This window comes from Entelurus aequoreus, linkage group LG02 (genome assembly GCF_033978785.1).
Source record: "Entelurus aequoreus isolate RoL-2023_Sb linkage group LG02, RoL_Eaeq_v1.1, whole genome shotgun sequence".
In the NCBI taxonomy this organism is placed as follows: domain Eukaryota; kingdom Metazoa; phylum Chordata; class Actinopteri; order Syngnathiformes; family Syngnathidae; genus Entelurus; species Entelurus aequoreus.
The window spans coordinates 74,783,169-74,810,554 of record NC_084732.1 but is presented as its reverse complement, the minus strand read 5'-3'; the positions used below and the strand labels follow the sequence as shown (position 1 = coordinate 74,810,554).

General features: G+C 38.8%; 1 protein-coding gene across 8 annotated transcripts in view; it reads right to left on the bottom strand.

The window, feature by feature from the left end:
• myo9aa (myosin IXAa) overlaps positions 1-27,386 on the bottom strand; it is a 220,808-nt gene that overhangs the window by 15,751 nt on the left and 177,671 nt on the right. For 7 of the 8 annotated variants that reach the window (XM_062032142.1, XM_062032150.1, XM_062032157.1 and 4 more), the window contains 15 exons: positions 26,513-26,593; positions 26,198-26,308; positions 18,117-18,239; positions 14,297-14,446; positions 12,563-12,873; positions 9,637-11,202; positions 8,000-8,099; positions 7,601-7,807; positions 5,979-6,079; positions 5,776-5,897; positions 5,484-5,704; positions 3,037-3,153; positions 2,763-2,951; positions 2,628-2,675; positions 888-999 (listed from right to left, as the gene is read on the bottom strand). In XM_062032142.1, coding sequence (XP_061888126.1) covers positions 888-999; positions 2,628-2,675; positions 2,763-2,951; positions 3,037-3,153; positions 5,484-5,704; positions 5,776-5,897; positions 5,979-6,079; positions 7,601-7,807; positions 8,000-8,099; positions 9,637-11,202; positions 12,563-12,873; positions 14,297-14,446; positions 18,117-18,239; positions 26,198-26,308; positions 26,513-26,593 — 3,559 coding nt within the window. The remainder of the gene's footprint in view (positions 1-887; positions 1,000-2,627; positions 2,676-2,762; positions 2,952-3,036; positions 3,154-5,483; positions 5,705-5,775; positions 5,898-5,978; positions 6,080-7,600; positions 7,808-7,999; positions 8,100-9,636; positions 11,203-12,562; positions 12,874-14,296; positions 14,447-18,116; positions 18,240-26,197; positions 26,309-26,512; positions 26,594-27,386) is intronic. The other variant, XM_062032189.1, reaches the window with a different exon arrangement.

Genomic DNA, 27,386 nt, shown 5'->3' with positions numbered 1-27,386 from the left:
TCTAATTAGGACTGAGAAGGGTGTGTGTTATAGCAAGTTTGTGTGTAGAGCACAATGATATTTGTGTATTTGCAGTGGTAAACATCATCAGAGCTTAATCAAGTAAGATGTTTTTTTCAAATTTTACTGTTATAATTATGTGAAGCACCACAGCACTGGAAGGCAGCATATTCTATTAAGCAATCAGCCAAAGATTTATTGACTTTTTAATGCAATGAGTTATAATTTTAATACTCATTACAGTGAAACCTTGACTGACCAACTTAATTACTTCTTGAACAGGGTTTGTAAATTGAACCAAATTTCTCCCTAAGAAACTGTAATATGAACAATGGGTCCTAGCCTTGACAAAAGTATATATTTTAGTAAACGTGTGTACACTATGAACACAATATAATGTGCAATACAGTACTATATATATAACATAACGAGGTGGTGATGGATGAACTTTATTTGTAATAAAGTCTAAACAAAAACGACTAGCTGAACTGTCCTCGTAATCAGCCGCCCTGCCGACACACACACACGCTGCCTTAATTTGTTTTACTGTGAATTCCTGGCAACCACAGCTGCCGGTATTTTACCGTAAGTTCTCCATTTTGTAAACAGGTTAACAATATATCAGATTTTTTCATAGTAATTTACCTAAAGCAAAAACAGTTATCAACTGTAAAATTAACATTAACTTCACCCTGACTGTATTTATCAAGGTGAATTTCTGGCAACCACAGCTGCCAGTATTTTACCGTAAATTGTGCAGATTTTTAAAACTTTTTTTTGTTGATTAATTTCACACAAAAGAGAAAAGATACATTGCATGGATCCAAAAATGTGTACAAAAAGAAACTAGCAACACAAAGTTTTTCCTTGGATATGTTTGGACTTACATTTGCAAACACAAGCACGGTCCATCATCCATATGAGAGATGAGCAGTATTCACAGTATGTGGGGATGCTGTACTGGGTGGATTTGAAGATGTGACCATTATGTTCCTCCACCTGCAGATGGCAGTAGAGTACATGTTTTATTGAGGTTTAACATTTCATGACATTACACAATATGGATAAAAAGTACCAGGACACAACTCTCAATCATGTACCATAATCACTCAGAGTTTTGGTTGGAGTTCTTAGAGTCTTAATACATAACATGTAACCTTAGTACTATCACAGTACCTCAGTGAGCCATAAACTCTCGTGTTTGTTCGTATATCTTATTATTAGTTTTAGCCTTTTTTGAGGCGGGAAAAGTCATACATGAGTTCTGTTAGTCTGTGGGGAACACCGATAGCTGTGTTCCTGCTTTCTTGTGTGTAAAATACAAGCCAGCATACAAAACGTTTTGCACATTTGTGTGTTTTGGTCTTTCAGTTTTTGTTTCATGAAAGGAAATTGAAAAACAAATAACATTTTGGGTCAGTGTATGTTTTGGTCATTGAATGTTCTTTTCGTGAATGCGAATAGAAAAAAAAACATTAAGAATTTTGTTTTGAAATTGAAAAACAAAGCGTTTTTCTTTTTTTAGTGTCGAAAAATAACATATTGATCCATGATTATCTGGTCTTTTTGACACAGGATACAACAACACTCGTCTTGAAGTATCAACTTCTGGTTCCAGTGTTAGAATACTGTATGTTTTTGGTCCTTTTTTTCCTGCTCACTAGTGATTTTAATGTGTGTCACACAATGTATAAAAGGAAAATCAAGCCGTTTTTATGTATCTAAATGTTTGCCTTTGGACATGAAAAGAGAAAAACGCTCTGTTTTTCAATATACTTATCTGTATTTCACCAAACCAATCTTTTTTTTCTCAAAAAACTGAATGACCAACATATACATTGACTGTTTTGGGTTTATTAGAATTTAAATTAGAAAAAAAATTAATAAAAATTGAAAAAACGAGTAATCACAAGATCTAAAACAAATATTTTATATTTGATATAATAACATATCTAATCGCCTGTCAAAAGAAACGAGAGAAAAAAACGGGCAAAAACAGAAATATAAAATGGAAAATAAAACTTTTTTTTTTGGATTTACATATGTATTGCTTTTTGACAAGAAAAAATAAAACCACTTTTTTTCCAATTTTATTTTGTAATAAACCAATTGTTTGTTTTTGAATTTCCATTCATAAAACAACAATTCAATGACCAAAACATACACTGACCCGAAATCTAACAAATTCAATTCAACTACTAACATCTTCAGTTGAAGATAGCACTACTAGGTTTATACTGAATTAATGCTATCATTATTTTGTGATTAAACGTATAAATGGAAAATAAAACTTTTTTTTTTGGATTTATTTATTGTTTTTTGACAAGAAAAAATTAAAACACTTTTTTTCCAATTTTATTTTGTAATAAACAAATTGTTTGTTTTTGAATTTCCATTCACTTAATACATCAAATGTAAAAATTTACAAATACATTTTGGACAATGCTATGCTTTATCTGACCTGTCCTGTAACCCTATAAACACCTTTTAGGCTGAACTACAACAGATATTGTTAGCCAGGTCCTCCTCCTGTCAGTGACCACTGAGCACACAAATATTTATTTAGACAAGTATCACAAAGAGACACTGCATGTTTTGTTTACATAATTTAAGTGTAGTAAACTTACAATGTCTGCATCCTTCTTCCTTCGCTTTTTGCGTTCAGGTTTAGGTTGCTGTATGAAACAAAAGAAAGAAAAGCATGAGCATGTGTTGTTCCGAGTTCCCCAATAAATATTATCATCATATTAAAGGTGTCATACCTTACTAAGAGTGCTATCCAAAGGTTTATACTCTGTCCTGAACTCATCTAAGAACACCTTAAAGGTGTTGACCCAAACTTTGACTGGAGACTCGCTCCAGACCCTCTGCTCCTGCCGCATGGTCTTCTCCAGGATTTGCTCGAACAAAGCGTAGAGGTCTTTGTAGCGGATGCTCTTACCGTAGTCCATCTGGGGTAAGATGAGGAGAGATTTTAGAGAATCTATTCAGCCAAAGCTGATAAATACCGTTACTGATAAATCAAAGACACCATACCGCCAGTGCTGTGGAGTAGGAGTTGAAGATGTTCAAACGGAACTCTTTCAGAGCTTTTTTGAACACAACGTCCACCATGGTGTCCTTTTTGCTGTCCTCCGTGTCCAAGTCACTGATCTAAATGAAGACATCACAGTTGAAGCTGCTGTATATCACAGATAGATGGCGAACATGAGTAAGCGGATCAATAGCAACATCGATAGTAATGATACCTAGTATCAGTATATGTTCGATTCTACAGTGATTGGATCCATATTCTTTTCATCATCAAGAAATAGGTTTTTGTTATTGTTTACGAACTCAGGATATTAGTCCCTGGATACAGCAAGGCTTTGAGGGAATCAGATTCAGATTGAGATTCAGAAGTACTTTATTAATCCCCGAGGGGAAATTGAGATTTTCAGCACAATCCCATTCAACGTCACACAAAAAGGATCGCTGACGGGTCTGCCGGTTTCCGGCGCCCCTTACCACAACAACCAAATAATTTAAACAAGAGCCAATAGAAGTTTTGGTTTTCACAGTTTGTACAGTGACTGTATATGTACAGTATGTGTATATGTATGTTTGTACAGTGAATGTATATGTACAGTATGTGTATATGTATGTTTGTACAGTGAACGTGCGTGTGGTTGTACAAACTTTGAGTGTGTAGGTATGTACTCTATTTGTGTATGTATGTGGGAGCGTAGGTACCTATGTATGTATGTATGTATGTATGAATAACTGTGTGTATGTGAGTATATATGTGTATTTGTATATACAATATATTTGACTCCCACCCAGAGTACGGCCCCAGCCACCCAGAGAGCCCAACCCACAAACAGCAGGTGTGGCGCCCAGGGAACCAGGGACCACCGGCCCCACGTAGCCAGGCCGGCCAGCGACAGGAACCCCAGAGCCCGGCCCACCGTACCGCCCAGAAGAGCCAGCAGCAGGCCATAGACAGTTAATATTGTAAATCCCACATTCTTTATTTTCATGTGCATTCTGGGTGTCTCATTCAGTAAAAATGTCTTAAATTCCATTCCGTTTTTTAAGGCGGTCGGTCTGTCATAACGTTTTTAGCATTCAATCAGACATTATTGTGAGATTTTATATTAGTGTTCCTAAAAATAAATATACCGGCCCCCAGACACATTTTTTTCTCTAAATGTGGCCCCCCGAGGCAAAATAATTGCCCAGGCCTGCTCTAGGGTGTACTCGCGACCCAACAATGGGCCCTATGGTTAAGAAAGGCTGGTTTAATAGGCTGGAGTCTCAAACATTTATATTAAATGACAGAACATACTCCTATTGTCTAATTTTGTCTAAAGACGCTAATCTCCTTGAAAAGGGACACACAACAGGCTCCCTCGGGTTGCCTTTGACCTTCAGAGAGTGTTTAAAGCAGGGGTCCCCAAACTACGGCCCGCGGGCCGGATCCAGTCCCCCAGCATCCAAAATCCGGCCCACGGGAAGTCCCAAGTTAATTTAATTTTTTTTTTTTTTTTAATATATATATATTAGGGCTGCAACTAAGGATTAATTTGATAATCGATTAATCTGTCGATTATTACTTCGATTAATCGATTAATAATCGGATAAAAGAGACAAACTACATTTCTATTCTATCCAGTATTTTATTGAAAAAAAACAGCATACTGGCACCATACTTATTTTGATTATTGTTTCTCAGCTGTTTGCAAATGTTGCAGTTTATAAATAAAGGTTTAGTAAGAAAAATAAAATAATAATATTTTTTTTTTTTTATATAAAAAAAAAACCCCCAAAAAAACATCTGCGCATGCGCATGGCATAGATCCAACGAATCAATGACTAAATTAATCGTCAACTATTTTAATAATCGATTTTAATCGATTTAATCGATTAGTTGTTGCAGCCCTAATATATATATATATTTTTTAAATTATTATTATTTTTTAATCTTTCATTTCTAATCCATTTTCTACTGCTTGTTACTCTCTGTGTCTCCTAGCCGCTCAGGCAAATCATATTGTCTAAAAATGAATTTTCCCATCGATAACGTGACAATGTTAGATGTTGATGAACATCAATGTTAATTGATGTTAAATGACAAAAATGTGTTTATATATATATATATATATATATATATATATGTACAGCCTGGCCCCCGACCCAATTTTTTTAACCAAATGCGGCCCCCCAGTAAAAAAGTTAGGGAACCCCTGGTTTAAAGTGACCAATCAAAAAGGAGGGGAGGTTGCTGGGCCGCTTTTCCAATGCAAGCTCCAAAGTGCCAAAAGGATGAAACGTCACACTTACGGAGAAAGAGAAAGACACATCGCTAGCACAAATCGAGCAGCCGAGCAAAAACATAAAATTAGTCTGTGCGCAAAATGAGTATGCACCTGCGCAGAGAGGCCAAATGCACGGAAAGTTTTTTTTTTTTTTTTACGTGCAATGCCATACAAGATACTGCTTACCTTTTTCATGAGGAAGTCATTCATGCTCCTGTAGTCGTTGATGCAGGTGAGGATCTGCAGGGCGTCATTTTGACACTGAGTGGGCTCCAACGCCACATTGCTGATCTTTACGCTCCGCCTTCGCTTCACTTTGGGAGACGGTTCCTTGTTCTCTTTCAAGTCTCTGTAGCCACGCTCCAATGTCAGGTCTGGACTGCAGCGCGGCGACAGGTTTTCTTGACCTGTCGGGCGAAAAATAGAAGCTCTGTGAGTGATAATCTTCTCAAAGTGTAAAGGCACTGAGATGGATGACCTTCTCTCAGCAAGGGCCCGGTGTCCCCATCCTCTCCGTCCAAAGAATCCACACACATCAGCTTCTCTCTCTTCTTATCACTGTGCTTGGTCTTGCCCCAGAAACGCATCTTCCCACGAACTCTGTTAAGAAGTACACGTATTAACAAAAACTGTGACTGACACGTAAACATTACAATAGGTAATGGCTAAATTAATACCAACCTTCCGTCCTGGGAGTTCTTGCGCAAGGAGTCCGCTTTTTTTTCCAAATCTCCCGATGACAAAACTTTGTGCAGATTCTTTCTTTCCTCTGAGCCTGAGGGCTGCAATAACATAACGTGGGAGAACGTTTAAAATTGATTTAGCCGCACATTTGCCTGAAACATTTCTGTGGGGTTTATACCGCCATCCTGTCAGTAGATGGCAGCATTACAGAGTGTTTCAAAGCTATACTTGTATCATGCACAGTGTCATCTCCTGATAACACATTTTTTAGGAATAGTTGACAGAGAGAAGGGTTTAAGTCAGGTGTGTCCAAACTTTTTCCAGCGAGGGCCACAAATACAAAATGTAAAGGCTGTAGGCGTCACTTTGTACTTTTTTTTTTTGTACATTCACAATCTTAAAACCTATCATGATCTCACATGACAGTTAGTATTAGTTTATTGTATTTTGTATTATTTCCTGTCCAGCGCTCTAATTTTGCTTCCACTTCCTGTTTGACTCCATTTGCTACCACTACTTTGGTCTGAGCGCTGTCACCTGCCTGCCGTCTCTCCATCCTGAGGTCCATACATACATCAAAACGCAACAACAAAAACGATACGATGTACAATGTTTTTTTGTATTCTTGATTAATGTTGGTATCATTATTACACCAGGGATTTAGCACACTAAAAATATTGCGTATATATGTGTATGTGTGTGTATATATATATATATATATATATATATATATATATATATATATATATATATATATATATATATATATATATATATATATATATATATATATATATATGTGTGTGTATATATATATATATATATATAGTACAGGCCAAAAGTTTGGACACACCTTCTCATTCAATGTGTTTTCTATATTTTCATGACTATTTACATTGTAGATTGTCACTGAAGGCATCACAACTATGAATGAACACATGTGGAGTTACTGTATGTACTTAACAAAAAAAAGTGAAATAGTATGTTTTATATTCTAATTTCTTCAAAATAGCCACCCTTTGCTCTGATTACTGCTTTGCACACTCATGGCATTCTCCCGATGAGCTTCAAGTACACATGTGAAGTGAAAATCATTTCAGGTGACTACCTCTTGAAGCTCATTAAGAGAATGCCAAGACTGTGCAAACGGGCCACACTTTGGACACCCCTGATTTAAGTGGTGAAGAAGAGCCATCACATACTGAGCTCATATCTAAAGAGGAAACTCAAACATGCAAATATTGTTTAGGAGTCTGCGAGAAAAGAAACCTGTGAAAAAGGTCAAAGTTATGTTAGAAAAGCCACAAAGGTTTGGGAAAACACATTTCAGAAATTGCCAGCTTTCATCTTAATACTGTTGCAAGGGTTTGTGACCTTTTGATTAATAAGGCAAACACTTTTTATCACAACCGATGATTTATTCTCCTTGACGACAAGTTTTTTTTTTTCAGGGGGCGGCGAGGCAATTCAAAATGTGTCTTCCGCTGAGTCATTAGACTAAAACAGATGTGGAATCTCAGTAGAATAAAGAGAGGTCTCTATACTGTGGGGTTAGAAGAAGAGAAGCAGATGTGAAGAACGTGTGGAGGGCCAGGATTGGCATCAATGGCGCCTGTTACCATGTCGGAGTCACTGAAACAGGAGCCTCCTAAGCCTTCATCGGTGGAGCTCTGCTTGAAGAGGGCTACAGGGGAATGTTGGGGGCCGGTGCCGTCATAATCATCCTCGTCGGAATCGCCCCCGACAGAAAGGATGGGGGCGCGGGTGAGGAAGTCGGAGCGAGTCCGTGACATTCGGGCTTTCTTTTTTTGGCCCGCTCTGCCAACCTGGAGTTTACCACAAGTGATAATGACGTTTGAATGTGAAAAGACCTGTGTTGCCGTCTGTTGGGGTGCACCACTTTTAGTGCAACACAGAAATAGGCCACCAAAATACATTTAGTCATTCAGGGAATAAAAAGCTATAATACAATAAATGCTATACTTTATATAGCTTAAAAAATGTGTAAGGTTGCTTACATCTCGTGTTTTTGCTCCTTTAGGCAGTCTGGAGGCATATAAGGGTCCCTCTGTGGGAATGGCCTGGGGCGCCTCTTTGGTGTTTTTGTTGCTGTCGAATCTGAAGTGCAAGTAGTAAAAAAAATAACATTAAATTAAACACACACAAAAAAGGCAACCTGAACAATAATTTGCACAGTGGCTCTAGACCAGGGGTGTCAAACTCATTTTAGATCGGGGGCCACATGGAGAAACATCTACTCCCAAGTAGGCCGGACTGGTAAAATTATGGCATTATAACTTAAAAATAGAGACAACTTCAGATTATTTCCTTTGATTAAAAATAGAACAAGCGCATTCTGAAATTGTAAAAATCATAATGTTGTTGTTTTTTTTACACTTACATGTTGTTCTATCTTTATTTGTCACTATTTATATTTTCTGAATAAATTATGTGATAATGTTCATCAGTCAACTCATTATTGTAAATGTTCAATATATCAAGATAAAACAATTATATCAAAATCAAATTACAGGATGTTATTTATGTAGTTTGATCATTTTCCTCAACAGACATCCTAACATCATGTGGTTTATTTTAAACATATGTAGCATCATCTACAAAGAATTGCTATATTGACATCCAGTGGACACATTTAGAACAGCAGTTTATTTTATTCAACAATTTCAGGTACATTTTTATACTCAGCAAACTCATCCCACAAGAGATTTATTCAGTGTTTATTAATTAGTTTATTAATACAATTAAATATATTTTCTTGATGCTAACGATTAGCACCAAAGACTTTATAATGTGATCATCCCTTTCGAATAAAGCACTTGGTTTTCTTGCACAACAACAACTAAGCGTTTAGTTTCTGTTACGAAAATGGACATACGATGGATTTGCCCAACAATCACAATATTTATTACTAGGACTTAACATGACGTTAGTTTATTTGCACAGCCAGGTTTTCGTTGTTATATTTAGGCATAGCAACCACAAAAGAACACAAACTAATGCGATCGCTTGTCCTTTTTCTTACGTTTAGTTCTGCTCTCAAACACTACTAATATAGTAGAGAATAAACAGAGTTTCTCAAACAAACATTTTACAAAGTGATCGCTGCAGACACGACCACAAGATGATGAAAGTGATATTTTTAAGAGCCATTTCCTTCGACGCACTTTCATCAATCCCTGACTTTATTACCTTTGAGAACCACTTCTTTAGGGACTCTATGAAAGCTTGTTCCTATCTCTCTATTTGAACGACTGGAATAACCCAAGAACAGAACAGCAAAACGGCATTTTCTGCTCAAACTCTACACTCACTTGTTTTATTGCTACGCTCAAGCTGCTCGACCATCGTGTGAATTAAGCCGCGAAGAAGAAAAACAGATATGATGTCATATGCAACCCAGCTGTAGGCAGAATAGATCGTAACCCCATTACCTGCATTGTTAGCCACCTCTTACTAGCAGTTTTTCACAGTTTGCAAAGACAATGGAAAGATGTGGGTTCTTGTCTCACATACATTAAATTCTGAATGAATAAATTCCCCCCCAAAAAGTGTAGTTCCCATTTAAACCCAAACACATTTACTTAATTTATTAAATAACACCCAATGAAAAACGGTTTCATAATCGAATACTCACTTGACAAAGGTTACTTTGTCCTTGGGTGAGAAGAATATGTTTCCTGGCTTGCCTGACAGACCAACTGTCGAGTCTTGACTGCGTTGCACCTTTTTGGAAGCTGGTCTTACTCTGGTCGTGCCATCTTTTGACTCCAGGGTGAGTTTGGGGGCCCAACCTTCAGGAACAGGTTTGCTTTCCTTACGCCGTTCTATGTGGGCAGTAGCAGGTGGAGGAGGAAGTACCTGGGCTTTAGGGGCACTGCTGTGAGTACGCCCCGCTTTTGGGGAGTGTACCGATGTTACTGAGGAATCCGACTGCGTTCTGCCATGAGGAACTGGCCCGGATGTTCTCTCAATGAACAGAGAGTTGGGTCTGGGTGTTCTACCGGAGGCAGCAGGTCCACCATGTCGGCTCTGCTGAATCTTCTGAAGAGCCTCTCCTCTCTGTTTCTCAAACATATCTTTCTCAAACTGAGCAAAGAAAAGACGCTGACGTTCCAGCGCTTCTTTCTGTTGTCTTATCTGCTCCATCATCTCCCTCTCATTCTGCTGTTGCTGATTACGCTGCCTCACCTTCTTCTCTTCATTCAGCCGCACCAGCTTCTCCAAGACCACTTGGTCAGCTTGCGGGAGGGCACGAGGCAGAGAAGTCGGGGCTTGTCTCAAGTCATGAACCTTGACCAGCTCGCTCAGCTCTTCGCTTAATGGAGTTTCTTTCTGCATACTGATGAGCACCACTACTGGCCGACGTGTTGAGTCATGCCGTTCCTTGAGAGGTTTGATTGTCGTAGTTGTGGAGACAACGATCTCTGTGTTTTCTACTGGCTCCCCAGGAGGAAGACAGGAAGCGGCAGTGCTGCTTTCACAAGAAGGGACGTAAAAGGTCGGGAGGTAGTTTTGGAGTTTGGGCGGATGTGTGGAGGAGAGTGCAGGCTCTGAAGTCCGCACCCCGTTCAGATCTTCTGTCTTTGGGTTTAAAGAGAGAGCCTCTATACTTGACTCTGGCAGCGTGACTGAACCAGTAGGGGAGCACAGGTCGTCACTGTCCGTCACCTCCTCTGTAGCTTTGGGAGCATCTTCAATACTTAAAAGCTCAAAGCTGCCTTTGGAGCTCTGGCTGTCAGGAGTGCCTTGTGGTGAACAGAGAGGAGGAGTCGGTACCAGTTCAACAGACGAGCACATTTCTTCAGAAGGAGGGGAGTTTCCACTACAGGTGGAACGGACTTTCAGGAGCTCCAGGCTGAATTTGGCTTGTTCGAGCTCTCGCATTCGCCGGCTCTCTCTCTTGGCCCGAGTGGCTTTCTGACTGAGCTCATCTGCAGCTCTGATCTTCTCTCGCACCACCACTGCAGAGGTGGCGACAGAGGGAGGTGCCTCTGAGGTGCCTTCCTCCTTCAACTCCCCATCAATGCGGCTGAGAATACTGACAGTACTTTCACCTTCTTCACAAAAGGGGTCTTCACAGGTGCGGGGATCCACAACTGTGACTCGCTCAGGGGCGTCGTCCTCTGGCAAAAAGTCCACCTGTCCATTCTGTCGCTGAAGCAGCTTCTCCTTCAGCTTCTGTTCTCTCAATACTTTGACACTGGAGATAAAAAAAGGGCATGAACGTGGTTTAAAGTCAAAGATACAGTATCAGTTTATACTAACAATTTGAACAAAAAAATGGGGTGTGGGGGGGTACTGGAGCCTATCTCAGTTGCATTCGGGCGGAAGGCGGGGTACACCCTGGACAAGTCGCCACCTCATTGCAGGTCCAACACAGACAGACAACATTCACACACTAGTAAACATTTTAATTGGTCCACCGTGGCCCGTTCAGCAATTTCATTGGTCTAATGCAGGGGTGTCCAAACTATTTCCAGCAAGGCCCACATAAATCAAATGCGGGTGCCACTTTGATACATTTTGCACATTAAAAATGCTACAAGCAAACCAATGTACTTTAATATATACATCTTAGCTTTGTGTTATCGGTAACAGAACAGAACATTTGACATAAATTAAGCCTTTTCAAGCATAAAAATTGCTGAATGAAGCAAAAATACCAATATTACAGTAGGATTGGCCACTACATGAGACAAAACCAATCCAAGCGTGCTGTTCAGTATCGTGGCCTCTGATTGGCTGAAACCCCAGGCAGCATTAATAACTTTGGCATGCTAAATTTTTTAACCAACTTTGCAGCTGAACGCTTCAGACTCATATAACTTGGTACTTGACACATGCTAACTGTTAGCATGATAACATTAACGTGCTAACTTTTTTTGTAAATTTTGCAGGCGAACGCTCCAGAGCCACTTTACGTGGTACTTGACACATGCTAACTGTTACCATGCTAACATTAACGTGTTAACTTTTTTTGTCAATTTTGCAGGCGAATGCCCTAGAGCCATTTAACGTGGTACTTAACAGAAGCTAACTTTTATAGCCAATTTTGCAGCCGAACACCTCAGACTCATAACTTGGTACTTGACACACGCCAACTGTTAGCATGCTAGCATTCTAACTGTTAAAGCTAATTTTACATGTGCAAGCTTAATAGCCATTTAACTTGGTACTTGACCTTTTATAACTGTTGGCAAGTTAGCAACGTTAGCATTTCAGCATTCACACGCATTTTGTCCCAAAATTGCATATTCTAGTTTTTTTGTGTAATTTTCTGATTCAGGATGTTTTAATTTTTTATTGTTTTTAATTTTAAAAAATGTATTGGCAGCACGTGAAGCTCGTTAACTTGGAAAAAAATACACCACATGATTCAAAGAGTGGGGGAAAAAAGTTGCGCTTTATAGTCCGGGATTTACGGTACCCCAGAAAACTGTTTTGCAAACATTATTCTACCTTTCCAACAATGTTATTTTTGGTATGTTGTTTAAACTATTACAAAACACTACAAACAAAGCAGAGCGATAGTAAAAATAATCTAATGTAGTATTGCTTACCCCTCTCGTGCCAGGTAGCCTCGGCCTAAAGCCTGTAGTTGCATCACAGCAGCATAAAGACGCAAATAGTCTTCTCTGGCTCGATGACAGCGCCAGGCTGTCTGAATGGCCAGAGTTGCCGTGCAGCGCCGACAGAGCCACAGTCGCCATGCCCTCTGAAGGACCAGTGCCGCCTCTTTCCACAACCTAAACTTCTGACGTTCACGGTAGCCCCTCCAGTGGGTCTGCAGGCACAGTGCTGCCTCCTGATGGGTGTTCTGGTCTATTTGGTTTTCCACGTTTTCTGTGGGTCGGTACAACCGCCACCATCTCTAAAAGTGGAAAGAAAAGAAGGAAAATAGTCAAGCGAAAAATACACAAAAAAGCAGATAAAACTAAAAAGCAGTGTTTATTTTGTTGACTAAAAATGTTCCTCTTAGTTATCGGCAACAAACTATTTTCCCCTGACTAAAATAGGTTAACGAATCAAAACAAATGCACGTAGACTAAAACAATGACAAAATTAAATGGGAATTTAGTCAACAAATAAAAGCACACATATTTACATGCACTGTTCACTGGTGTTGAGAGTGTGTTTTTTTTTGTTTTTTTTTAAATCAAACTATAGATCAGTGATCTTTTTGTTTGGTCATGAGATAGGCTCCAGCACCCCCTGCGACCCCGAAAGGGACAAGCGGTAGAAAATGGATGGATGGATAATTGGCTAAATAAATATTTGACCGACATGATAAAATGTACACATTACATTTTAATGATGGAACAAAAAAAAGTTACAACGTTATTGAATGTCATAGTTAAAAGATAATTTATAAGTTATGCATTCCAAATTGACAACAGTTTTTTTTATACAACTTTGTGTATGTAAATAATCTAACACTTTATATTTTAGTGAAGAATATGTACTGTAGTTTTAAAACTAAACTAAAATTAAATCAATTCAGATGACTGAAATATGACTAAAACTACAGTAAATTAAATTTTTGTCAAAAGACTGACTAAAACAAAATAAAAAGCTGCTGTCAAAATCAACACTGCTCAGAACGGGATATGGGAACATGGCTAGTGCAGCTATAAAGGCAAAAAGTTGAAAATGTTGAACGATAATGATTAAACAAATATTCAGTGAGAATAACGTTACAGAATTAAACAGAATAAATAAGTAAAATTAAAGATGAATGTATGAGTAAATACTGGAACAAAATAATTGGATAGAAACGGTTCATAAATAAGTGTTGAATATAGAATAAGCAAAAACGTCTTCATAATCAATCAATTACACATATCGCTTGACATTTTGGAAATTGGCATACAACTCATTTTGTGTCCCTATCAATGTGATTATTGGCCTTCATGTTATTGTGAGCTTGTCTGGCCATCACTTATCAGTGATCCTAACTTTTATTCTTCAACTAGTTAATACTTTTTTAATGTATTTATAGAAATGTAGTTCCATTCACACTGCAAGCAAACTATTATCATTTTACCTTACTATGTATACAACTTTAAAAGTAATTATTTGTCACGTTGCATCCGGATGAACAAACGAACGTAAATAAAAACTTGTATTTTCAACTTTTGAGTGATTTTTTCAAAATCTTAAAAAAAATACCTTGATATCAACAACATTCTTGAAAATAAAACATTATTGCAGAAGCAGATGTTGGAAAAGAATACAATAAAACAGACTATTTAAGGGCCACAGAGAGGAAAGGAGTAAAGCAGAAAGAAGTGTACCTGGATGCAAATTGCCGCTTCTCTCATCCTGACAAACTGCTTCCTCTCCAGTCGGGATCTGAATCTCTGCTGCAGCATGACGATGAGCCGGAGAACTTCACCGTGGAGGAAGGCCTGCAGCTGCTGACGCTCTGACTCACGCAGAAACACCTGTGAGGACCATGCAGTCAGAACCAGGTAACGTTGGCTTAATGAAGACCGAGGTTGGGCGATATAAACCCACACTCCTCCGATGAGAAGCACACGTACACACACATCAGACATCTCTGACACATGGCCACAAAAATGTCAGGTATGAACTTCTAATTATATAGACAGCATCCCAAAGGCATGGACCCTCATTCATGTAGAAGACTCCAAATATGGGACAGTCTTCATTACATCCTCACATTGACTGAAGTAATATTACACTCAACCGTATTTCCTTTAGGTGCATGTAATTTAATGGGCCGAGCGAGGTTAAACCTATATATTAGAGACTACATCAGCATTTGTTTCTGTGATGGCAACATCCACACCCCTAGAAGGCACAACGGGCACGGCAGCATTATTGACACACAAGCATAGTATTATCCATCTGCTTGTTAAAGAATGCAACAACTAAATGTGTAACACCTGCATTGCCACACTTTGTGTTCAACTTTCATTGTAGCAATGATCACAAATGAGATGTCATGTTTTTTTGTTTTTTTTTCCCAAGATGGCGCCGCTGTAGTGGCTGCTGTTGGCAGGAGCTCTGTGCTCTTGTATCATCCGTTTGTGTTGCTGATGTTTCCCTCTTGTTTTCATGTGGTTTTTTTTTTTGCCTTTTGGTTTGGCACCCTTTGGGACTGTGCGACAAGGGTTGCCAATTTCGTGACTTCTGCTGTGCTTTTTTGTGGACTTATGGATCTGCCTCCCGGGAGCCTTTTGGCCATGGAGACCAACTGCTGGGTCTCTGCCACACCAGAGTCCGTTTGGAGAGACTGGAGGAGATGCGGATGAAGAGAAAGGGCTGCGGAGCTAGCGCTGAGTGCCGGGACAGACGGGCTTCACAGTGTCTTGGCTGAATGAGCAGGTATCGCACACCTCGGTCTCCTTGCACGCATCCTCGCTCATCCATGCGGACTGGACACTGGCCGAGAGCTGGTGGGCGACCGAGGGTGGAGTTGGCTCTCTTGGTTGCTTTGTTGGGTCTGCTCCTGTCTCTGGCCATGCTCCCCCCAACCCCAGCAGACGATGGCGTGGAACACCGCAGAGGCCACCACAGTGTATATGTTTTTTTGTTGTTGTTGTTTTACTTTTGTGGCTGTGTGTAGAACTGGCTGGTTGCATCAGCTCTGCTCTTTTAATGTATTTAATGTCCTTTGTGTTCTTTGATGTTTGATGTTTTCCTCTTACGCACATGTTTATGTGTGCTATGGCTAGAGTTTTTTTAAAATTAAATTTAAATTTAAATTTCAAGTTTATTCACAATACCATAAAACAATTATAATAGTATTGAATATCATTTAAAGAATTGGTAAGTGAAAATGGTCCCCCAAATAAGCTAGAAGAAGCTTTTGACAGGGGGTCCAGAGGACAGTATATACATGGAATGATGAAAAATGGTAACAAGCACAACAACAACAACAAAAAAACAACAACGCTATATGATAAACACAAGATAATAGTACTAAAGCATGCATACACATACATACATACATTCATTCGACCATGCAAAACCCAACAGTAGTCAACCCCACATGAGGCATTAGAGATAGGTGGTTAATAGGTAAGTTTTCAGTTTCTTTTTGAAGTTGGAGAATGGATACCGCATCTTGAGGCTCTCATTAAGCCGGTTCCAAATCTTTGGTCACCTGCATACAACACTTCGAGCGGTACAAGCCAGTAGACGAAGTTTACCTGATATCAGATCTAAGTTACGAGTGTTGTGGGCATGCTGGGGATGGTAGATAGGAACCAAGCTACAGAGCCTAAGATTCAGCCTGTGAATGACTTGATAGGTTAAACAAGCATTGTGATAAATATTGAACTCTGTCAGTCTTAAGAGATGATAATTATGGAATAGATGTCGAGTGGGGGCATTAAACTTGGACCATGACAGGGCCCGTATGATTTTCTTTTGCATGGATTCTAATTTGTGAAGGTAAGTAGGGAAGGTGTTACACCAGATGACATTACAGTAGTTTAGATGTGGTTCAAAGAGAGTTTTATATAGGGTAAGTAGAGCATACAGAGGAAGATAATGACGAAGGTGAAAGAACAGGCCAACATATTTGGATAATTTGTTTAACAGATGGCTAATGTGACATTTGAAATTGAGGTATTCGTCAATGATGACCCCAGGAATTTTGTGGAATACACTCTCTGTATTTCCTGCCCATTGATGTTGACATGGCAGTACTCAGTATTTGTCTGGTTTTTATTAGAATGACATAGAATAAAATTTGTTTTATTAACATTAAGTGAGAGCTTATTGCATTTGAACCAGGAATCCACTTTCACAAGCTCTGAATTGACAGTTACTTGTAGATTGTGGAGGCTCCTGTGTGAGGTAAACAAATTTGTATCATCAGCAAAAATTATTTTATGAAAATAAAATGAAAAAAGTTTTCCTTGGCTTCAGTCTGGACTCCCCCTCCAGGGGCCCAGGCTAAGACTGATTTTTGTTTGTCTCTCTGAGTTTATACTAAGACAGCGCAGCTTGTGGGTTCAATGTGCACAATTGAATAGCTTACCGTATTTTTCGGACTATAAGTCGCAGTTTTTTTCATAGTTTGGCCGGGGGTGTGACTTATACTCAGGAGCGACTTGTGTGTGAAATTATTAACCCATTACCGTAAAATATCAAATAATATTACTTAGCTCATTCACGTAAGAGACTAGACGTATAAGATTTCATGGGATTTAGCGATTAGGAGTGACAGATTGTTTGGTAAACGTATAGCATGTTCTATATGTTATAGTTATTTGAATGACTCTTACCATAATATGTTACGTTAACATACCAGGCACGTTCTCAGTTGGTTATTTATGCGTCATATACCGTAAACTTATTCAGCTTGTTGTTCACTATTCTTTATTTATTTTAAATTGCCTTTCAAATGTCTATTCTTGGTGTTGGGTTTTATCAAATAGATTTCCTCAAAAAATGCGACTTATACTCCAGTGCGACTTATATTTTTTTTTTTCCTTCTCTATTATGCATTTTCGGCCGGTGCGACTTATACTCCGGAGCGACTTATACTCCGAAAAATACGGTAGTTGTTCGGACAGTAATGTGTTTGTATAAGTTTAGACTGGGGTATGTTGTTTCTTAATGGGAAAGACATTAATGTCTCTTGTTTTCATGTTAGCATTTTAGGTCACTAAAAAACTAATATACACATACTTTTTACAAGTTGTATTAACACCAGGCTGCTGTAAATTAAAATGTATCCCTTAAACTATATAAATGATAAATGGGTTATACTTGTATAGCGCTTTTCTACCTTCAAGGTACTCAAAGTGCTTTGACAGTATTTCCACATTCACCCATTCACACACACATTCACACACTGATGGCGGGAGCTGCCATGCAAGGCACTAACCAGCAGCCATCAGAGGCAAAGGGTGAAGTGTCTTGCCCAAGGACACAACGGACGTGACTAGGAAGGTAGAAGGTGGGAATTGAACCCCAGTTACCAGCAACACTCCGATTGCTGGCACAGCCACTCTACCAACTTCGCCACGCCGTCCCTATATGTCCCATCTCTATCTTTAAATATTTTTAAATGTCACCAAAGCCGTGAATTTATTTAATTGTGATTTCACAATTAAGTAACAAAGGAACACATACCATAGTCTTGCCAACTTGGTAGCCATCTGGCGCCAGATCCAGCTGGTCCAGCCAGTGCTGGATGGCCTCCCTGGCAGTAGTAGTGCTCTCTGGGAGCAGCACAGAGAAGTGATGCACAAAATCCTAATGGGGACACAAAGAATGGAGAACACTTTTTAATAACAACCAATTTGTTGTCAGAATGTTAACAAAGCCCCAGATGCTCATGTCAGGTAGGAGTTTTTACACTGATATAGGATTCTAGCGGGGGTACAATAGCAGTTTTATTTTATTTTTTTAAATAAAATACTATAGTTTGAGTACAAGGTAAATGTGCATTATTCCCCTAAAACACTTGATTTACCTACATTGTTGTGATTGGCCAGGGTCTAGTGTTGGCTCCTGGCTTCTAACCCTGTGCCCTACCACCTCTTAGAGCTGTATAGAGCTACCCCTCTCAACCGGTTACGTGCTAATGATCATCAGCAAATAGTAAAAAAATCTAACAGAAACAGCCAAAGTAGGTAGGCAAGAATCGGGGTGAAGTGCTCCCTTTTTTGGTTCCTTTTAAAAGCCGTGCCGCAAAACTCTGGACTAACTAAGCATTAAAGTGTATTGTGACCTATTCAGTCAACTGTGTCCTTGTCTGTTCACTGCAGTGTGTTGGATCAATGTTAATGTGTGTTTAAAGACATTTAAATGTGTCCAAACTATAAATACACTAATATAAATGCGCACACACACACACACACACACACACACACACACACACACACACACACACACACACATAAATACATAAGTGTGTGTGTGTGTGTGTGTGCGTGTGTTTGTGTGTATATATATATATCTATATAGATACACAAATATATGTATAGGTATATATATAAAAATAAATATACATAAATATATATGTCTGTGTTGGCCCTGCAATGAGGTGGCGACTTGTCCAGGGTGCACCCCGCCTTCCGCCCGAATGCAGCTGGGATAGGCTCCAGCCCCCCCGCGACCTCGAAAGGTACAAGTGGTAGAAAATAGATGGACGGATGTTAATATATGTACACTACCGTTCAAAAGTTTGGGGTCACCCAAACAATTTTGTGGAATAGCCTTCATTTCTAAGAACAAGAATAGACTGTCGAGTTTCAGATGAAAGTTCTCTTTTTCTGGCCATTTTGAGCGTTTAATTGACCCCACAAATGTGATGCTCCAGAAACTCAATCTGCTCAAAGGAAGGTCAGTTTTGTAGCTTCTGTAACAAGCTAAACTGTTTTCAGATGTGTGACCATGATTGCACAAGGGTTTTCTAATCATCAATTAGCCTTCTGAGCCAATGAGCAAACACATTGTACCATTAGAACACTGGAGTGATAGTTGCTGGAAATGGGCCTCTATACACCTATGTAGATATTGCACCAAAAACCAGAAATTTGCAGCTAGAATAGTCATTTACCACATTAGCAATGTATAGAGTGTATTTCTTTAAAGTTAAGACTAGTTTAAAGTTATCTTCATTGAAAAGTACAGTGATTTTCCTTCAAAAATAAGGACATTTCAATGTGACCCCAAACTTTTGAACGGTAGTGTATATACTGTATGTGTGTATATATTTTTAATTTTCCTGAGGGAACTATCCTGAAGGAATCAATAAAGTACTATCTACACTACCGTTCAAAAGTTTGGGGTCACATTGAAATGTCCTTATTTTTGAAGGAAAAGCACTGTACTTTACAATGAAGATAACTTTAAACTAATCTTAACTTTAAAGAAATACACTCTATACATTGCTAATGTGGTAAATGACTATTCTAGCTGCAAATGTCTGGTTTTTGGTGCTATATCTACATAGGTGTATAGAGGCCCATTTCCAGCAACTATCACTCCAGTGTTCTAATGGTGCAATGTGTTTGCTCATTGGCTCAGAAGGCTAATTGATGATTAGAAAACCCTTGTGTAATCATGTTCACACATCTGAAAACAGTTTAGCTCGTTACAGAAGCTACAAAACTGACCTTATATAAAACTGACGTTATATATAATAAATGTAAGTCTAATCAGCCAAGAATTTCACGACACCCCCCCAGGACCCCTGTTGAAAACCACTAATGAATATTTTAAACATACACAGACGTCTGAAAACATGGAAATGTAGGATAGGACTCCTTTATGTAAACATAAAACATTGTTGATTACTAGTAAGATGTTTCCAATGTATCTTTTTCAGAACTTTGGCCAAATATGAGTGATACAACCATGAGGACTCACAGAAATAAAATAACTTTACTTAAAGGGGACCTATGATATTTGTCTTTTCTGACTTATGAATGTTGTTACAATGTTGAATACATGTGTTAAACAAGGCGTTCTTAACCTTATTGACCCCAGAGCCCAACTTTTTCCACTGCAGAGGGTCCAACTCAAATGTTAACTTTGAATCAATAATCTTAATTTTAAATTTAATGGTATACAATAATTATACTGTAAGTAACCTACTTACAATTTCCAACCTTGTCAAATGATATGAAACCAAGTGTTAATCACAAATAGTATTATTTATTTAACATAAACCTTGGGCTTAGGTCGGGCTGATGAGGTAAAAAAGTATGAATCAAATATACTGCCTAACTGAAAATATTGAACATTTTGTGCTAAAGTAAATAAACTGAATTGATGATGAATATTTTTCTTAACTAAAGTGACATAAAATTTAAGTGCAAAGGAAAATACGGCTTGACCACTTCTGTCATAATTTTTGCACTTTAGTAACTTCTCTGACTTTAGCTCCAGACTTCTTCTGTTTGTTTGAGATTGTCATTGCTGCCATGAGTGGTGGAAAAGTGTATTACACTCGAATACCACAGCTGAGAAACAGATATTTTTGGCGGCCCAACAATGGGCCTATGGTTTTTGAAACACTGTGTTAAACAATGCCAAAGAGTGAAATCCTAAGGTTAATCCATTTGGGGGTGAGATTGCACGCAGTTTTGGATGCCTCTATTCGCTGGGTCTGGCTACGTTGTGACTTCACAGCGAGGTGGACGTACTTATTTGGACATTCTGTCACGCCAGAGGAGGAGGAGCTCTGTATGAGGTCAGCTGAGTTTGGGTAAACACAGCGAAGGTAGCTAAAGAGTGTAGAGTGTGCAGTTGTACCTAGTGTTGTGACCGGGTGAATCTGTATGATGTTTATGAAGTGTACTTTTGACTGTGTCTGAGAGATACCTTTCGTTTTCCAGATATACGTTTAACAGAAGATAATTTATGATACCTTTGGAGAGGTTGGGGTTGTGGTTTCATTTGCAATCTGGGAAAACTTCCAGAATCAAACATCTTGCAGACAGACTCAAAAAACAGGTTATAAAAGTCACTGTGGAGCAAAATGTACGCAAAATTTCCACTAAAACATATCCAATACATATCATACATACATATATACATACATATTACCACGTGGAAGTGTTTTAAATATAGATTAAAATCATCAGGCCCCCTTTAAGACAGCGAACAAGCTTGATCAGCCATCACTTGAGCAGAAGCCAAGCTTCAATAAAAGGTAAAATGAGCAAGTGGGCTCATCATGTCATAAATATGCTGAACTCTACTCTGCCAACTGAGGCCCATTGTGTGGATCCAATACACTACATCCTGGGCTATTGGAGCTGGATGGGAAAAGTGATGCTGTGTTTATATCATTACAAGCATGGGGAGTGTTACAGAGCAGTGAGGACAATGGAGGAGCTCTGTTATAAGGAGTCAGGACACAATCAAATCTGCCAAAATGATATCATGGCCAGGATATTTCTCATTAGTGCTGACCGCAGCACTAAATACTGTATGTCCGGAGGAATGTCTGGAGCGATGATGCATCAGTTATCTACATTAGAAAGCACAAGGGGTTGTTTTATGAGTTTTGCTTGGCTCACACACCGTATGCCAGTTTCTCTTCCAGCTGGGCAAATCCTAAATGTTTAACGGTATGTTTACTATTGTTATTGACACTGATAGATGTGTTTTCTGCAACAAGTTCTCTAGATGGTTATATAAAAGGGATAAAGAAAGGTACAGTTTTTTGTTGTATTTTTTTTTTCTTCTTTCATTTAACATTTTATGACTGCATTTCATGTCTCTCATTTAAATAGGGTGGTCTGCACTACTTTTCAAATGCACACAGTGTCAGTAACTCGCATGCAACATGCCCACTAATAGTACACACAATTTTACAGATTGCTCACGTCGTTTACCGCGTGGTATTTGGATCTTAGTAAATCAGGCCCTAAGTGTAGGGATGGGCAATATGTCTTAAAATGTCTTGCAATATATATCGCAGCCTGCTGTGATAACAACATATATCATGATATTTTATTGGGCATATAAATAATAATATAATCATTTCAAAACAAGTTACAAAGGCTCCTAATTTAGTTGCTGACGTATGCAGTAACATATTGCGTCAATTACTTTGGTATTATTTTCTCAAAAGCACTATTAATCTACTTACTAATTTACTGTTATTACCTGTGACTTTCTGTTTTAACCTGTTATTCTTCTATTGTTTGGATACTTTATATTAGTTTTGGGTGATCCCGCCAATGTTCGTATCGATCCAATACCAAGATGTTAAAGGGGCACTATTTGTCATACCAATGCTGATACTGACATTTAAAATTTTCAGGATCATAAAATTTTGGATCACAATTCAAATAAAAATTATGGCAGTGTAGCAATATTAATCAATATTATTATTATATTATTTCATTATTCCTTTTCATTACTTAAAAAATGTATTATAAAGTCAATTGTGCAAAATAACTAAAAAAGCAATAACTATTATTGTCTTATTTTTTAGAATTTGTTAACAATAACAAAAACGGGAAAAAAAATGTTTGTGATAATTACAAATATTGATCAAATATTGACTATATATGGACACAAATACTGTTGGTATTTGTATCGATTGAAGATTTTGATCCTCCTATGGTGTGTAGTGTAGCTTGTTTTGTATTGGATTTTTTTCTTTCCATGTATCCATCCATCCATTTTCTACTGCTTGTCCCTTTCGGGGTCGCTGGAGCCTATCTCAGCTGCATTCGGGCGGAAGGCGGGGTACACCCAGGACAAGTCGATACCTCATCGCAGGGCCAACACAGATAGACAAACAACATTCACACTCACATTCACACACTAGGGCCAATTTAGTGTTGCCAATCAACCTATCCCCAGGTGCATGTCTTTGGAGGTGGGAGGAAGCCGGAGTACCCGGAGGGAACCCACGCAGTCACAGGGAGAACATGCAAACTCCACCCAGAAAGACCCCGAGCCCGGGGATCGAACCCAGGACCCTCGTATTGTGAGGCACATGCACTAACCCCTGTTTCACTGTGCCCAAAATGATCTTTCTTAGATTTATTTGAGAAGCTCGAGCATCTCAGAAAGGCACAGGTCACATTCATAGCAAGTACTGTTTGTAAAGAGTGCGTGATAAAAAGAGAGATGTGTTATTCTTTATACACTGAATACAAGGTGGGAGGGAGGGAGTAGGCTCAGTTTGGAGGGGGAAGAGAGCATATGACGCAACTCTGGACAATGCTGCATTGCTAAATGAGCAACAGTAAGGGAGAAAAGATACTTTTACAGCCAGTCCATGTGGACAAGGTCACACACAGGCCAGAATGTGCCTCCCACATAGCACTATTGCAATTCACACAAAGGTACATATACAACACAGTTTAGCTATTCCTTGTCTTCTAGTCCTCCAGTGATAATGGTAGGTGTAAGAAACAGTTTATTTAGGGGAGAATTTGTACTGTTGAAGGATATTAAACGCTACATTTCGTTGCTGCCAAATTTGCGGGACACAGCTAGAACGTATCATTAACAGGCATTATCACAATATAACAATAGTATTAAAAGTTGGAATTTGGTGTACAACACTTAAAGACAGACGTACTAAGAGCCTCAATAAATATCAATGCATGGATTAAATCTCTACCCAAATCTCAGCATGCAATGGCAGTGTTGCCACAAATCATAATATTTAATCCACAAAACGGAACTAAAGCATTTACTTCAGACCCTAAAACACATTTATCATCATGTAGGATTAAAATCACCCAAACACATTTATAATACCACCCAACGATTTTTATTTGAGCAATATTAGTAAAAAAATATTTTTTGGGGGGAAGAATTTACCACCCTAGACATGTGGAAAACTGAGTGTCAAGTACCATTCAAGATTTGGAATTTTGAAGAGTGAGATTGATGACGCTTCTGGCCTGCATATGCTTGCATAGAGGGGAAAAAATGTTAATATGATACACAGATGCATACAGTTCACTGGCTAATCTGTGGCTCATTGAGGGATTTCTTGCTGGAGAACTATTCTAAACCACAGATAGACATAGATTTTATACATAAACTAGTCACAGTGAGCTTGTGGAAACAAATGAATAATGTTTTTATGACTCTGGCAATTGGAGAGACTTTCTGAATAATGCTGTGTTAAAGTTGAAACAGCACAGCTTGGTTCAGTTAAGTATAATACTGTACACTATTTTTGCGTCATTGTCAATTTGTGAAGCAACTAAAATAACAAACAAATTCCTAAAAACACAAGAGTGCTCCTGTTGTATTGAGAAACTTGGACCACTGTAAACACTTTGGCAGATCCTTGCATCGATATTTTAACCTTGCGAGCAAACCTATAAAACTGGGGTCCAAACGTGTGACTTACATAACTGAGGTGTTCCTTAAGGCACGCCTTTAAGTCCTCTCTTTTTTGGCAGTTACACTTTTTTTTTTTCGTAATGTGACTCGTGTACCTAATTTGTTGCTGTAGCTTGCTTACTTCAGGTGCAGTCAGTAGTCATTTGTTTTACTTCCTAAGTTATACTATTGGTGTTCCTCAAGGTTCCATTTTAGGTCCTCTTTTTTCATCATTTGGGCTATTCAACTGGTGGCCAGTTCAAAAAACTTGTGAGAAACTCACTTTTTTGCGTAAGATTCTGAAAGCAGGGATTAGAGCAGGGATTCTTAAACATTTATTTAAGGGGAACTGCACTTTTTAAAAAATGGTTTGCCTCAGATCAAGGGGATTACAAAAATAAATACTCATTAAATATATGAAATATAACGAAAATACTTTTTATTTTTCTGGTGAAAAATACATTTACATATGATCAGGCTATGCTAAAATAAATACATTTTAACTAAATGAATAATATATATATATATATATATATATATATATATATATATATATATATATATACAATATATATATACTGTATATATATATATATGTTTCTTGAATAAACTGTCAACAAGTGTAAATTAAAATATAGCTTCACCACTATAAAAATGGGACCCATTACCTCCCTGCTTGGCACTCAGTGTCAAGGGTTGGAATTGGGGATTAAATCACCAAAAATTATTCCTGTGCGCGGCCACCGCTGCTGCCCACTGCTCCCCTCACCTCCCAGGAGGTGATCAAGGGTGATGGGTCAAATTCAGAGAATAATTTCGCCACACCCAGTGTGTGTGTGACAATCATTGGTACTTTAACTTTAACTTAACCCCTTTAGTCATAATTTTTGCACTTGAGAAACTTCTAAGACTTTAGTTTCAGACCTCTTCTGTTTGAGATTGTCATGACTGCCTCAAGTGGTGGAAAAGTGTATTACAAGTGAGTACCGCTGCGGCCTGGACTTTTTTGATTGATTGATTGAAACTTTTATTAGTAGGTTGCACAGTGAAGTACATATTCCGTACAATTGACCACTAAATGGTAACACCCGAATAAGTTTTTCAACTTGTTTAAGTCGGGTTCCACTAACCTATGGTTAAGAAACACTGCACAAGTGTGCTGTCTTAGAGATGACAGCTTTTTTGAGGTCGGCCCTTAAAAACAGCAGAGCGTTCCTGTAACTCTGACAAAATAACTCAATCAAAATCAATTGCCTACTGTCACGGATGCTGGTTCTCTGGAACATAAAAAATAAGACCAAAAATGAAGGGAGAAGTCCGGTCTTTAGCGTTCTGGAAATGTGGCGCCCAAAACAATTTAGTTCATAAAGGTTGACAACCAGTGCCTGTGAATTTACCTTAAAGCTGTACTTGACGTTGTAGCCTGATTGCCGGATGCGCACGGTCTCCAGCATACCTGTATAGCGCAGCTGCCTCAGCACCAGGTTGTCATTAAACCGCAAGGGCAGCTGTGAAGGGAATGTGGAAGAAAGGGAAACCAAGGGAAATGACAAAAGAGGGAGCAACAGGAGGGGGAAGAGAAAAGAACAGGAAATGATCAACAACAGCTCTGGAGGAGTCCTATACTTCAAGGGGAATGAAAAAAAAATGCTTTGGAAAAAACTAAAGCAAAACAATCAACATGGCCGCTGTCCAAGTTGTACATGCTTTACCTTCTCAGCATTGGAACGGATGCACTTGACAAAATAAGGCTCCGACTGACCCAGGGTCTCCATGAGCTTATTGAGAGAGGCCTGCAGAACGGGACACAAAAATAGAACGTCAAAATGAAACCTAAAACACACTAAAATCTTTGCCATTTAACAAGCAGTAGTCATTGCCAAGGCCAGGGGGGACTTTGTTATAGTGCAGTGGTACCAGGGTCTTCGTGCACAGTGGTAGCCCCAAATAATGAGCGTTTTGAGATAAGAGTGTCTCTTCGCTGATTGTTATGCTTTAAAGGCCTACTGAAACCCACTACTACCAACCACGCAGTCTGATAGTTTATATATCAATGATGAAATCTTAACATTGCAACACATGCCAATATGGCCGGGTTAGATTAGTAAAGTGCAATTTTAAATTTCCCGCGAAATATTCTGCTGAAAACGTCTCGGTATGATGACGTTTGCGCGTGACGTCACGGATTGTGCGGACATATTGGGACACCATTGTGGCCAGCTATTAAGTCGTCTGTCTTCATCGCAAAATTCCACAGTATTCTGGACATCTGTGTTGGTGAATCTTTTGCAATTTGTTTAATGAACAATGAAGACAGCAAAGAAGAAATCTGTAGGTGGGAAGCGGTGTATTAGCGGCCGGCTAGAGCAACACAACCAGGAGGACTTTGAGTTGGATAGCGGACGCGCTACCGTGAGTACTCAGCTTTGGCTTCCAAACATTTGATCGCTTGCCTGTACGTGCGTGCCGCTATGTGCATGTCACGTACGTAACTTTGGGGAAATATATGTGCTGTATGAACTTTACGGAGGTGAACGGTACTTTGGGCTGTGGGATTGAGTGTGTTGTGCGGGTGTTTGAGTTGTA